At 43.1% G+C, this 14,656-nt stretch overlaps 1 protein-coding gene across 12 annotated transcripts in view; it reads left to right on the top strand.

Moving 5' to 3' along the window:
* The window catches only part of IQSEC3 (IQ motif and Sec7 domain ArfGEF 3), a 152,706-nt gene that overhangs the window by 50,931 nt on the left and 87,119 nt on the right, over positions 1 to 14,656 (top strand). For all 12 annotated transcript variants that reach the window (XR_010090435.1, XR_010090434.1, XR_010090432.1 and 9 more), the window contains exon 2: positions 5,646 to 5,714. Coding sequence is in view for 8 of the 12 variants with exons in the window: in XM_063447730.1 (XP_063303800.1) it covers positions 5,646 to 5,714 (69 nt within the window). In the remaining 4 variants the exon portion in view is untranslated. The remainder of the gene's footprint in view (positions 1 to 5,645; positions 5,715 to 14,656) is intronic.

Genomic DNA, 14,656 nt, shown 5'->3' with positions numbered 1-14,656 from the left:
GCCAAAGGCATGATGGGATAATATAGTCCCGATAGTGTCAGAGTTCACTTTATCAGCATGCTGGAAGTGTGGCAACCTTTCTAAGTGACTAAATTGAGAGGAGCTCTTGTGAATCTAGGAAGATGCTGAGAGGTTTAATTTATTCATTAGAATCACTGTTACAGAAAGTGGATTTAATTACAGAGCATGGCTCAGCTGGGAGGTTAGAAATAAAGGACAAACCTTCATCTCTTTATACAAGGAAGCCCGAGGCGTCCATACACCGATTAATACGCTGTCCTTCCACGTCTTCTCTCACAGCTATTGCACCTGATCCATATTGTTCTTCTTTTCTGACATTTCAGTCCCATCTGTTACCTTCCTGTTAGGGGTTTGTGTAAAGGAAGACATAAAAACATGTCCTGATTAAATGGAAATGTTATTTCACAGTGATTTATAGCAGATTGCAATAGAAACAGATCAGGCTCTTAATCAAGTGTTAGTTTATGGACATTTCTTTTTTTGTTTTTAATTCTTTATTTTGGTTGTGCACAGGATGAACAAACAGCCGGCTTGTGCCACAACAGCGACATCCGGTAGAATAGGTGAACATTGGTATTACATGTTATGGCTTTTGATATACAGGCACATTTTTTATAGTATTTATATGACTTCATAGGTGAATACACGAGTTACGCTAAGCATTTTTCAGTGTTAAGGTATACAGACGCTAGTATGCTCATTCGTATTCTGCGCTTGTAATGGTAATTAAACAGAAAACAATCTTGCCTTTAAGAATACAGTAGTTAATAGCTTTCTAAAGACAGGCTAATTAAACTGACAGGGTGAGTGCTCAGGGTTATAGAACGATTTATAAGTCAGCTTAGGGATAAGTATACAACCAGGGAGCCGTTCTCCCAATCGATATTGGCACAGGGGTCTAGAGGGTGAGAGAGCTGGAGGCAGAATAGAATGTCACTCTGGAAATGAGTGAAAGGTAGCCCCTTCAGCCACCACATAGTTGTTGTGCCAGGGTGCCCGGTTTGCTGCCAGACGCTGGATGTTGGGCGAGCTCTCGGCCGCGTGCTTACCACCAGAGGGGATCTCCTCCACAGCAGGGGTATAGGTGAGTGTTCTTCTGCATCCCCTTGTGGTGTGTTAGAGGTTGCGGGCAACCGATGTATCTCTGGGTCGTCTTGTGTCCCTGCCCGGAGGATGAAGGAAGCGCCGGGACCCCGCGAGGGGCTTCTGTATATTCAGTCGCGGTGGAGGTGGGTAGTTTGTTGAGGTCCGAGGGTGCAGGCATATGGCTGCAGTTAGGATCTGTGCCGTTATTGTCAACGGTCCGCCCTGGTTTCTGCCTGTGCGGGTGTGTAGCTTGTAGGGGCTCTGGTTTCTGCGCCATCTCGCATGGCCGATGCCATCTTGATTTTGGTGGCAGGATTACGGGTCTCGGCGGCCCTGTTGCTGCATCTGAATTGATTTGCGGTGGTTCGGTCCTCAGGGTGGGGACTGGGATCACACCCCCGGTCCAAAGGGGGAGGGTACGGAGCCGGTTCCCCGCGGGCTGACATGTGGTTTAGCGCTGTTTGACAGGATAGCGGGGCAGCGGCCGTCCGCCCCGCTCACTGCCAGAGTAGGCCTCGAAAATGTCAGCGAGGAATCTTCCTCCATGTGACTGAAGCCCTTAGAGCCAGCCTCACCCTGGATCCAGAGCCCTCTACCCACTGAGGGCCACCATTGCCGGTCGGTTTTACATCAGTAATTGTATTGTTTCAGGCTTATCTGGTCTTAGGTTGCAGGAGCTGGTCTCGCTTGCGACCATCCAGCTCGGCCAGTTTATGGACATTTCTTGTGTCACTAGTTCCTAAATCTATCCTCATGCACTACCTGTCTGTAAAGACAGGAACGATAATAGCACAAATGCTTAACTCGATAATGTGTTGGAATGATAGATACCTTGATATTGTGTGGAATTGAAAGAAAACTTGTAATATGGGGGATGGAGGATGATAATGTGCAGGAATGAAGTACGTGGTGCTGATGAATGTCTCACTAATATGTGAGGATGAAGAATTCACACAGTTTGTTTAGAAGAATAATACATGAAAGTGTGTATTAATCGAGAGTCAGTGAAAATTATGTAGGATTCAGAAATTCAAAGATGCGGTGCTCTTTCTGGCATCTTATGGCGTATTACTCCTTCTGCTGAACGTGACCATTCTAGTTAGAGTACTGCTTGTATCAACTGGGATGTGACAGACGATCGGACTTGAAGTCATTGGAGTAAAGCTGGTCCCGAAGAAGCTTATTTTCTTGAAAGAGATTGCAAATTAATAAATTATACCTCTGTTCCAGGTAGAGTTCTTGGTTAGTGATATGTCCTTTTCTGGTAGTTGTGACTAGGGATCCCCAAAGTGACCCAGAATTGAGACTACCGACATATAGAGACATTCTGGTGGTGTAGGAACAGAAGAAAACACATTGTCCCATAGCATAAAATTCCAAACATCTAATAGGCTTTTGTTCTATTCTGATATAAAGAACACAACGTAGAGATGGGCTGGGTCACCTACTCAAATGAAGGCTTCAATACAAGTACAATGAAATCCACATCATTACATAACAAGTGGGGAGACTGAGGTCTGTGTCTATAGTAAAAGAGTAAAGGTGAGAAGGGTAACTGATACAATCAGTTCTGCTTAAAGAACCCATGTAGAGATTGATTGATAAATACAAATAGTTGGAAATATACCTGTGGTTTGAATGATCTGTAGAATAAGCTGCATACAGAACATGGCTTGCTGAGAAAATTGATAGGACACAAAAGAACATAATGCTTGGCAATACATTCAACACACAAATACATAATACTTTACAAAAACAGATATCCAGAGATCAGACAGATTTGGTAATATGGAATATATAAATATTTGTATGTTGTATGGTAAATGCTACAGATAACAGATCCTAGCATAGTATGCAATAGGATGCAACCTGCCACACTTAACCTTAAGCTGCAGCTTGTTCTCTGCCGTGGAAAATATGAGTGGCTTAACTGGTAATAATAATAAATTAAAAAAAATCACTATAAACCAGGGCTTGATAAATTTACTTTGAATTAGGAGTCAGCAAAAAAAGTTAAGAACCCGTTTCTTTTTTTTTTTTTTTTTTTTTTATAAATTCTTTATTTTGATTTTTCAAAAGAAGAGTTTTCATATTATTTTTTTTACCGTATATTATTATTTTTTTTTGTATCCTCTTCTTGCAACGTTATGGGGTACAGAAAGGAAAGAAATAGGGAGGGTGCAACAAGTTTCAAGCATATTGGTTACATTTGTAAACATTTGCATTATACTGTGTACATTCATTGTTTCAGTGGTCTCGCTTATAACTCTCGTCGCCCGGGGTCTGGAAGGGTCGGGTGGGTAAAGTGGGTAAGGGTGTCCCGGGTCTTTGGCATAGCCACTTTTTACCCTGTTTTTAGGCAATAGGCCGTAGGTTTTGGTGTTCCCTTGTTGGGCGCATTTCTGGCCATCGCCTAGTGTGGTCGTTGTGAGGTGTCGATGTCGTACCTCGTTCGGTACGCTGTGCTATCTCTGTCCTCTAGGGGTGGGGTGGTGCCTCCGGGGTTGGGGTGTAGAACTTGGAGAGTAACTTTTATGCCTTATTGTCTGTATTTTATATTTGGTTGAGCTCTTGGAGTTCACCTGGGTTGATTCAGGTGGTTGTCTGTAGTTGCAGTGTTTGCGAGTTTATGTAGTTATTATCTGTTGGTTGTGGAGTGTTGGTATATGGTATGGGTGGGTGTGGGACAGGGATGGAATTTGGTAGGGAGGGGGGTAGGGGGGGGGGCAAAGCCCGTCCCCCCCCCTTCCCCCAAGAACCCGTTTCTTTTTTTAACTAACAAAGTTTTATTTTTAATGACAAAAATAACAGATCTTAAAGAGACACTATAGTCACCAGAACCACTACTACAGCTTAATCTAGTGGTTCTGGTGTCTATAGCCTGTCCCTGCAGGCTTTTCAATGTAAACACTGTCATTTTAAATATTTTATGTACATATTTATACACTGCATTAATTACACTAATTTCTAAACCTCACTGTGCTGCTATGGATGGGCTGGGAATGAGGGAGCATTAACCTGAGCTTCAATGGACAGCGGTGATTAGCTGAGTGTCAGCTGATCACTTTCAGCCTATCATAATTAGCAATAAGAATTGGTATGGCTAAAAGGAAGTGTGTAACCTCACCTCCAGAAGGGAATATTATATGGGTGGCTAGGGACCCTTATTTAGTGTTAAACTGCTTGAAATTGGTTTACAACTGAATATAGTGACAGTGCCAGTCTACTCCAGGCACCATAACAATTCAGTGAGAATAAATTTAATGTGCCATCCATTTTTCATTTTTGGGTCACTTTTTAGAATGAGCACATTAATATTTACATTTTTGGGGGTAATTCCAAATAAGAAATATCTGCCTTTGATATGTCATAGACTGAACTCTAAGTTTAAGCCAAACAAAGTCTGTATGAGAGCGATGGGAGTCTATATTGTCTTCAGAACCAGCTGGTTTAATTAAATGATAGTATGGAATGTAACCCTAATCACTCTCAGGCACTCTTTGCCTATCTGAGAATCAGCTACAGTTAGTCACATATTGAAGGCAGTCACCCTAACCCTTTTAATGTTCAAATTATGTTCTATTTTCAACTTGGCATTATTTTTTAGCATCGTGTTTGCTAAAACAGGCATGTTAGCATCGATTCATCACAAATCTTTAAGGGACCAACCAGAACAGAAAGTCAAAATTGAATGATCAGTTCATGATTTCATAAACAGATACTATTAAGCTTCAGTTAAGTCATCTAATGACATTAGTATGTGCAGTGCATTATGAATTAGAAAAATTCACCTGTAGGTAATCGATGTATGATGGCATTTAATTAGCTGATGCTCATGTTCCGCTGATGCTGGAGGCCTTCAATTTTTGAAAGAGTAATATTTATATGGGTTTAAAAAAACAGGCATTTTATTGGTGTTAGTAGCGGGATCAAAAATAAAATATGCGTAAAACTGTAAGACGGATGTCTCCCAGCCCCCTGCCCCCAGTGCATATTGATGGGTTCTGTTGTTTAATATTGTTCTTATTGTTTTAAATTGATCTTTACTACAATTTTCGAGTGGTTATGACAACCGCGATACCACAGAAATCATTCAAGCATCAGCAAATGTATCACCATTATCGAATAGTTAATAGAGAACACTATTGATTCACCAAACTAATACGAACATATCTAAAGACATAACCTCCATGTTAATCTACTTTTGACATTATGTTGTTTATATTGGTAAACTACAAAAATATATGAAAAGTTTAATGTTTGCACTGCGTACACTGTAAGGGCAGACCAACTCTAAACTTGTCACCAGCTCGTGTACTTACGTGACTATACTTAAAGAAGAATATAAAAAATGAAAAAAGTGGTTTATTTTATTTTTCTTTGCATTGACTATTTCACTAACATTGCTTATTTCAAATAATGGCATAAATACACACAGAATCAACCAATTACAAAAATAAAGCAATGTTATAATGTATTGCAGTAAGGTAAAATGTGTAAATATGCTCATAATACTCTCTTTTGTCTTTACTTTTCAGGAGTGAGACAGTTTTACATCAATTCTGTTGTCCTGTTGCTGATGCAGAACAAAAGCCATCTCCCCCAAGGTGAGTTTACAGATAATTTTTTTAATAAACATGTATTTACCTTGTATAGTAATAAATTAAATATTAATGTCTTGCAGTACTAACTTGCCTCTCCTTTTTGCTTGTGCAATGACCTAATGCATACCTGATTAGCAATTAGTTATGTAACTGTACCACCTAACTGTACAGTCTAGAGCACAGAATACCTCTATGCCTGCATTGGACACTGTATGGAAAATATGGCTTATTGTAAGTACCGTATATACTCGAGTATAAGCCGACCCGAATATAAGTCGAGACCCCTAATTTTACCCCAAAAAACTGGGAAAACATATTGACTCGAGTATAAAGACTAGGGTGGGAAATGCAGCAGCTACTGGTAAATTTCTAAATAAAATTAGATCCTAAAAAAATTATATTAATTGAATATTTATTTACAGTGTGTGTATATAATGAATGCAGTGTGTGTGTGTATGAGTGCAGTATGAATGCAGTGTGTGTATGAGTGCAGTATGAGTGCATTGTGTGTGTATGAGTGCATTGTGTGTGTGTATATATTAATTGAATATTTATTTACAGTGTGTGTATATAATGAATGCAGTGTGTGTGTGTATGAGTGCAGTATGAATGCAGTGTGTGTGTATGAGTGCAGTATGAGTGCATTGTGTGTGTATGAGTGCATTGTGTGTGTGTATATATTAATTGAATATTTATTTACAGTGTGTGTATATAATGAATGCAGTGTGTGCGTATGAGTGCAGTGTATATGAGTGCAGTACGTGTAAGAGTGCAGTGTGTAAGAGTGCAGTGTGTATGAGTGCAGTGTGTGTGTGTGTATGAGTGCAGTGTGTGTGTGTATGAGTGCAGTGTGTGTGTGTATGAGTGCAGTGTGTGTGTGCAGTGTGTGTGTATGAGTGCAGTGTGTGTGTATGAGGGCAGTGTGAGTGTATGAGTGCAGTGTGTGTATGAGTGCAGTGTGTGTGTATGAATGCAGTGTGTGTGTATGAATGCAGTGTGTGAGTGCAGTGTGTGTATATGAATGAAGTGTGAGTGTGTGTGTGATGCAGTGTGTGTTTGTGTATGTGTTGGTGGGGGTGGGCATTTTGATTGTTATATTTAATTATTTTATTCATTATTATTATTTTTTTAATATTATTATTTTTTTATTTTTTATTATTATTATTAGATTTTTTTAAGTCCCCCCTCCCTGCTTGCTATCTGGCCAGGGAGGGGGGCTCTTACTCCCTGGTGGTCCAGTGGCATTGGTAGTTCAGTGGGGGGGAGAGGGGGGCTGTCAGAGCTGTAACTTACCTCTCCTGCAGCTCCTGTCAGCTCCCTCCTCCTCGGCGCCGTCCGGTCAGCTCTTCTGTCAGCTCACACTGTAAGTCTCGCGAGAGCCGCGGCTCTCGCGAGATTTACACTGGGAGCTGACCGAGGTGCTGAACGGACGGCGCCGAGGAGGAGGGAGCTGACAGGAGCTGCAGGAGAGGTAAGTAACATCTCTGCAGCCCCCACAGCCCCAGTCTGTATTATGGCAATGCAAATTGCCATAATACAGACTATTGACTCGAGTATAAGCCGAGTTGGGGTTTTTCAGCACAAGAAAAGGGGGGTGAAAAACTCGGCTTATACTCGAGTACCGTATATACTCGAGTATAAGCCGACCCGAATATAAGCCGAGGCCCCTAATTTTACCCCAAAAAACTGGGAAAACTTATTGACTCGAGTATAAGACTAGGGTGGGAAATGCAGCAGCTACTGGTAAATTTCTAAATAAAATTAGATCCTAAAAAAAATATATTAATTGAATATTTATTTACAGTGTGTGTATAATGAATGCAGTGTGTGTATAATGAATGCAGCGTGTGTGTATGAATGCAGCGTGTGTGTATGAATGCAGCGTGTGTGTATGAATGCAGCGTGTGTGTATGAATGCAGCGTGTGTGTATGAGTGCAGCGTGTGTGTATGAGTGCAGCGTGTGTGTATGAGTGCAGCGTGTGTGTATGAGTGCAGCGTGTGTATGAGTGCAGCGTGTGTATGAGTGCAGCGTGTGTATGAGTGCAGTGTGTGTGTGTATGAGTGCAGTGTGTGTGTGTGTGTATATGAGTGCAGTGTGTGTGTGTGTGTGTGTATATGAGTGCAGTGTGTGTGTGTATGAGTGCTGTGTGTGTGTGTGTGTGTATGAGTGCTGTGTGTGTATATGAGTGCAGTGTGTGTGTGTGTGTGTTGCAGTGGTGGGGGGTGGGCAATTTTATTATTTTATTTATTATTATTTTGTATTATTTTAATATATTTTTTTCTTATTATTTTTTATTTAATTATTATTTTTATTTTCGTCCCCCCTCCCTGCTTGATACATGGCAGGGAGGGGGGCTCATTCCCTGGTGGTCCAGCATTGGCAGTTCAGTGGGGGGGGAGAGGGGGCTGGCAGAGATCTTACTTACCCGTCCTGCAGCTCCTGTCAGCTCTCTCCTCCTCCGCGCCGTCCGTTCAGCTCTTCTGTCAGCTCACACTGTAAGTCTCGCGAGAGCCGCGGCTCTCGCGAGACTTACAGTGGGAGCTGACCGAGGTGCTGAACGGACGGCGCAGAGGAGAAGGGAGCTGACAGGAGCTGCAGGACGGGTAAGTAAGATCTCTGCCAGCCCCCACATCCCCTGTCTGTATTATGGCAATGCAAATTGCCATAATACAGACTATTGACTCGAGTATAAGCCGAGTTCCGGTTTTTCAGCACAAAAAATGTGCTGAAAAACTCGGCTTATACTCGAGTATATACGGTATATACTGTAAATACAATTACTTATATCGTGTGCCTTTAAAAAAATTAAAATATACTTCTGCATTTTAATTCTGCAAATTTAATCTGATTACTGAGAAACTCCTCATCTACATTCATGATCACATTTTTACATACTAGGGAAGCATCCTTTTATTCACACACCTCTGAGACAGAATTTTGAAGAGTTTAAAATAAGAATATTAAAGATCTAGAAAAAGCAGAGCCACAAAATTAATAACAGGAGGCAGTGGCGGCTCTAGACTTTGTGAGGCCTTAGGCGAAACTCAAACATGAGGCCCCCACTAACATCTAAAGTTAAAAATAGGGTTTGCATTGTGTGTATAAGGTGCTGTTGCAGAGGGTGGTAGGGTGGCTGTGGCAGAGGGTGGTAGGGTGGCTGTGGCAGAGGGTGGTAAGGTGGCTGGGACAGAGGGTGGTAGGAGGACAGTGACAGGGTAGTGGGGTGGTAGGAGGGCAGAGGGTGGTAGGGTGGCTGGGGCAGAGGCTGGTAGGGTTTCTGGGGCAGAGGGTGGTAGGGTGGCTGGGGCAGAGGGTGGTAGGGTGGCTGGGGCAGAGGGTGGTAGGAGGACAGTGACAGGGTAGTGGGGTGGTAGGAGGGCAGAGGGTGGTAGGGTGGCTGGGGCAAAGGGTGGTAGGGTTTCTGGGGCAGAGGGTGGTAGGGTGGCTGGGGCAGTAGGGTGGCTGGGGCAGAGGGTGGTAGCGTGGCTGGGGCAGATGGTGGTAGGAGGACAGTGACAGGGTAGTGGGGTGGTAGGAGGGCAGAGGGTGGTAGGGTTTCTGGGGCAGAGGGTGGTAGGGTGGCTGGGGCGGTAGAGTGGCTGGGGCAGAGGGTGGTAGCGTGGCTGGGGCAGAGGGTGGTAGCATGGCTGGGGCAGAGGGTGGTAGGAGGGCAGAGGGTGGTAGCGTTTCTGGGGCAGAGGGTGGTAGGGTGGCTGGGGCAGGAGGGTGGTAGGGTGGCTGGGGCAGGAGGGTGGTGGGGTGGCTGGGGCAGAGGGTGGCTGGGGCAGAGGTGGGGTGGCTGTGGGTGGCTGGGGCAGAGGTGGTGGGGTGGGTGGTGGGGTGGCTGGGGCAGAGGGTGGTGGCTGTGGGTGGCTGGGGCAGAGGGTGGTGGGGTGGCTGTGGGTGGTGGGGTGGCTGGGGCAGAGGGTGGTGGGGTGGCTGGGGCAGAGGGTGGCTGGTGGTGTGGCTGGGGCAGAGGTGGTGGGATGGCTGGGGCAGAGGGTGGTGGGGTGGCTGGGGCAGAGGGTGGTGGGGCGGCTGGGGCTGGTGGGGTGGCTGGGGCAGATGGTGGTGGGGTGGCTGGGGCAGAGGGTGGTGGGGTGGCTGTGGGCGGTGGGGTGGCTGGGGCAGAGGGTGGTGGGGTGGCTGGGGCAGAGCGTGGTGGGGTGGCTTGGGCAGAGGGTGGTGGGGTGGCTGTGGGTGGTGGCTGTGGGTGGTGGGGTGGCTGGGGCAGAGGGTGGTGGGGTGGCTGGGGCAGAGGGTGGTAGGGTGGCTGGGGCAGAGGTGGGGTGGCTGTGGGTGGCTGGGGCAGAGGTGGTGGGGTGGGTGGTGGGGTGGCTGGGGCCGAGGGTGGTGGGGTGGCTGGTGGGGTGGCTGGGGCAGAGGGTGGTGGGGTGGCTGGGGCAGCGGTGGGGTGGCTGTGGGTGGCTGGGGCAGAGGTGGTGGGGTGGCTGGGGCAGAGGTGGTGGGGTGGCATAAATACCTTATGTTTCCCTGGTGGTCCAGTGGGCGGCCAGGCTGTTTCCCTGGTGGTCCGGTGGGCTCCCTTTACAGTCTGCAGCTCCGCCTGGTGCAGAGCTGCAGACCACGTGGTGAGTTTAGTCTCGCGATCTCAGTCAGTCAGAGCGTTGCCGTGGTAACCCGCGGCAACGCTCTGATTGGGTGAGATTGCGAGACCCACTTAGTCTGCAGCTCTGCACTCGGCGGAGCTGCAGACAGGCTGGCTCTCTCCCGGGCAGGCATAGGAGGGGCCTCGCACCCGGCGGCATTAAGGGCAAGCCGCCGGGCCCCCTCCTGTGTCGGGTCCTCGGTCTCTGACCGAGGACCCGACCTGTCACACTGCCCTAAGGCGATTTAGGCGGCCGCGAGGCCCCCATCAGCGCGAGGCCTTAGGCGGCCGCCTAAATCGCCTAATTAGAGAGCCGCCTCTGACAGGAGGTTGGTGGTGAAACACATATAGTTATAAAAAAAAAAACTGCATTTGTTTTCTTAAAAAAAAAAAAAAAAAAATAGAGGATATGATAGCACTATACAAATATAGGTGTGGGGGGTTTAATTAAGACATTCTGATCTGCTGATAGACCAGCGTTCTCAAATATAACAATTCTTTCTCTGTCGACCCATCAGTTTCAAGAAGAAAATAATAAACCTGTACATTTCCTAGAAATATTTTTGTAAGAAACTATACCAAGCTAAAAACAAAAGACAAAGTGGTTAATATCAATCACTTTGCTGTTTTGATATAAACTCATATTGCATTTTACAACAGTTTTATATTTAATGCTCCAATTTTCATTGCTCACTTTTTCGATCTATAAAGATGTATAGTTTTTGGTATGTGGCCAAGTGGACCAAACCTGTGAATGTGAATACAGTATTGTTAGATTATTACTATTATCCTAAAGGTTTTTATGTACCAGATGGAAAACAGATTTCATTGTGCGGCCTATCCAGGTTGATTTAAAGTTTCATGAACCAAAAGAAGACATTTGCCGATGTTATGTTTCCGCTCTACGTTGAATGTATTCATTGTTTGCGATTCTATTCGAATATGCAATCTACAAATCTCCTCATATAATTGATTAATGTATAATTTCATCCAATAGTTCTCTTGTTTTAAAATGGCACATTCTTTTTTATTTTTTTTAATAGTTTGCATGTCAGCCCCTGGTAGATTTCTCTTGGGAGGTTTTAAGAGCCCGTGAGATGGGTCTTTAGTGATCTTACACCTCACATCCATTTCATACACAGTGAGTGAGATGTATTCCTCGGTGATAAATATAGTTTTTACAGAGCTCACTGTCTCCAATGATGGGGAAATCTCTGTTGCCATCCTAATCATACAGTATACAAAAATAACTCACTATATGTCAATTATGTGTTCACCATGCCTGTTCTGCCTGTGGGCATATGGAGTGGTTAGTTTATTGCTTTGCTCCTTTATCAGTCCAACCCCCCTTCGAGACAAGACCTACATTTTATTCAGTCTTCATCATGTAATTAACCTGGAAAAAAAAGCTCCAATGAGGCATTAAAAACACCTAGAGGAGAGAGCAAGTTCAGAGAGCGTCTGTCAGACAGAGAAAGGGTGCATCATGCATCTGTCAAAGAGAGGGAACAAACACACTATGCTACTGTCAATAGAGACATAAGGCACTTAGCGTCTGTCAGAGAGGATTCCTAGTGTATGTCTGCCACATACAGTGTATTACACTAACGTTGGAAATGTAGGGAATTCAAAGTAAACGTAAAGTGAATTTAGGGCCAAAATAGCCGAACTGGAAAAATGATCCAAGTCAGCCATGCTTCCAGTGTGGCTGTTTTTGAATTCACTTACTGACAGACGCTAAGTGCCTTATGTCTCTATTGACAGTAGCATAGTGTGTTTGTTCCCTCTCTTTGACAGATGCATGATGCACCCTTTCTCTGTATGACAGACGTTCTATGAACTTGATCGCTCCTCTAGGTGTTTTTATTGCCTCATTGGAGCTTTGTTTCCAGATTAAATAATCATAGCTTGCAGTCTCCTTGAAGGTCCATAGAGTAGAGGGCATCTTACTGGTTGTTTGTAAGTCTGAGAGTGCACTTTATGTGTGGTGTTGATTCACTAAGGAATGAATTGTAGTAAATTGACAGCTTTTCTGAAGAATTAAAGTCACAGTAAGCAATTTGGAAAAATTCTCCAGCTTTGCTATAGTCACAACTGTACTTTTTGCCCCCTCAGTTATGCCATTAGCATTTAATTAACGCACATTCTACATTTACAGAATAACCGTGAGTATCATGAGCAACCCTGACAGGGAAATTAAATAAAGTTAATTCAAGGTGAAATTCAAATTGTAGGCCAACTAAACTGAAAACATAGCTGACATGAAGAACAATTCCAGTTCGGCTATATTGGAATTCACTTTAAATCTCCAACATAAATAGCATTGCGAGTTCACTTGGTTGGAAATAGATTTGTGCAAAAATGAGTTTGATCCATAAATAAATCAATTTGTCCAAATCAAAATCCCTTTAATACACAACAAAACAAATTGATTTGTCCAGAATTGTTTTTTTTTTTTTACCTGCCAGAGTTTATTTGTTTATGGATGAAACAACTTTTTTTGCACAGTTTTAGCTGAAAATAATTCTACTAAATCAAATGGCTTTAATACTTAGAAACATGCTCTGGGCTCAGATGTATGTGAAATAATAAAATATCTAATAACTGGTTTCCTGTTTTTATTTCACAATTTTGCTTACACGGTTGCTTTTTCTTTTCCTCTCAATTACCTTTTTTGAGGCCTCATAGTTTTTGCTTATTTGTGTACATCATTTATTTGCCTTTGTTTTTTTTAACAGGATAGGAAAACAGCTGATTATCTAGAAATAAAAAGATATGCAAAACCTAGTGTAAATCCACATAGTGAAATTATGTGCGCTATAATTAGATGCACTCACAAGAAGATAGTGTAAGTAGACATTCATAAGGTGCCTCCCCAGATGGTGGCGGGGGGCTGTTGTCCACTTCCCTGGATGTACACCCCTGCAATACAGGACTTCAGATGGTCAGTTGAAAAAAGCAGCCTTTATTGAATACAGCATAAAAAATCTTTAAAATAAATAATAAGAATATGGTCGGTCCTACGCGTTTCGTCCTTAGAAATAGGACTTCCTCAGGGACCATATAATAAAAGCAAATCACAAAATGACAATATGCCACAAAAAAGCAGCCTAACAACCCCCACCCTCAAGTTTCCTTAAATAGGGCTAATCCCTAAGTTCATTAGTGGCCCAGTGGGCGTCCTCTTTCTTTCTATTGGACTTTGCATCACCTGGATCACATGTCACGTCGATATAATCTTCCTCCGTTTGACACAGCTGTTGTTCGTATGTCCGTGAGTGAAACCGGAAGTGAGATGCGTTCCAGCAGATACTTCTGTGCGTTCCACCTAGCGTGTGTTGTGCGTTCCATCAGGCCTGGAATCCTGGCTATTATAGAGCCCTCTCCGGTGATCATAGAGTGAAAAAAATACTAAAGAAAAAAAGACTATTTTAAAATTGGTGTCAATTAAAAGAAATAAACATATCCACAACCTCTCCGTGTTTATCAGTGAGATTAGACTCCTTGAATTTACTTGAATGGTACATATATTAATAAGGAGCTCTATTGGTGAATATAGAAAATAATATATGATAATCATACAATGATTTTTATATTTACATTGTGATAAGTGCCTTAACAGATATACAAGAAAAACATAAAAAATGGAAAGTAAAAAAGGAAAGTAAAACATAAAATAGCCACACATACCTATCCTATTCCCATTATTTCCCTTTAATTACAAAATATCTCCCCAAAATTGGCAGTAATGAATACAATCACATGTGTAGAGGAATTGAGAAAAGGAAAGCAAACTATAACAAAAACAAAAAACAAGATCCAACAAAAAATGGAATGTGGCAATGTCATCTAGGAATTATAAGAAACACACTAGATCCACATCCACATTTAACCCTTTGGGTTCCAATGTCTGTAATTTGTGGATCCAGTAAGTCTCCTTTTGGGATAGTTTCTTTACTTGGTCACCTCCTCTCCAATGGGGCATGACTTTTTCAATACCAATACACTTGAAATTGCTAAAAGAAAAAAGTGGACAATTGTTACAGTGAATAGGGACTGAATGCATTGTGAGACCTTTTTTATATTGTTTATATGTTCCATAAATCTTATTTTGAGTATTTTCTTTGTTCGACCGACATATTGTTTGCCACACGGACACTGCAGTAAATATACCACAAAGTCCGAGCGGCATCCAATGTCAGATCTGATTCTAAAAGCTTCCTCTGTAACAAAACTAATAAACTGATCAATTCTATCTATATGACCTGTATGACAAGCTTTGCAAGTGTTTCAAACTCTAAACGAGCCCTTGTTGAAAGCAATAGTAACCTTAT

Source organism: Pelobates fuscus, chromosome 3 (assembly GCF_036172605.1).
Source record: "Pelobates fuscus isolate aPelFus1 chromosome 3, aPelFus1.pri, whole genome shotgun sequence".
Classification (NCBI taxonomy): domain Eukaryota; kingdom Metazoa; phylum Chordata; class Amphibia; order Anura; family Pelobatidae; genus Pelobates; species Pelobates fuscus.
Note: the sequence above shows the minus strand (reverse complement) of the source record. Positions and strands in the feature narration are given on the sequence as shown.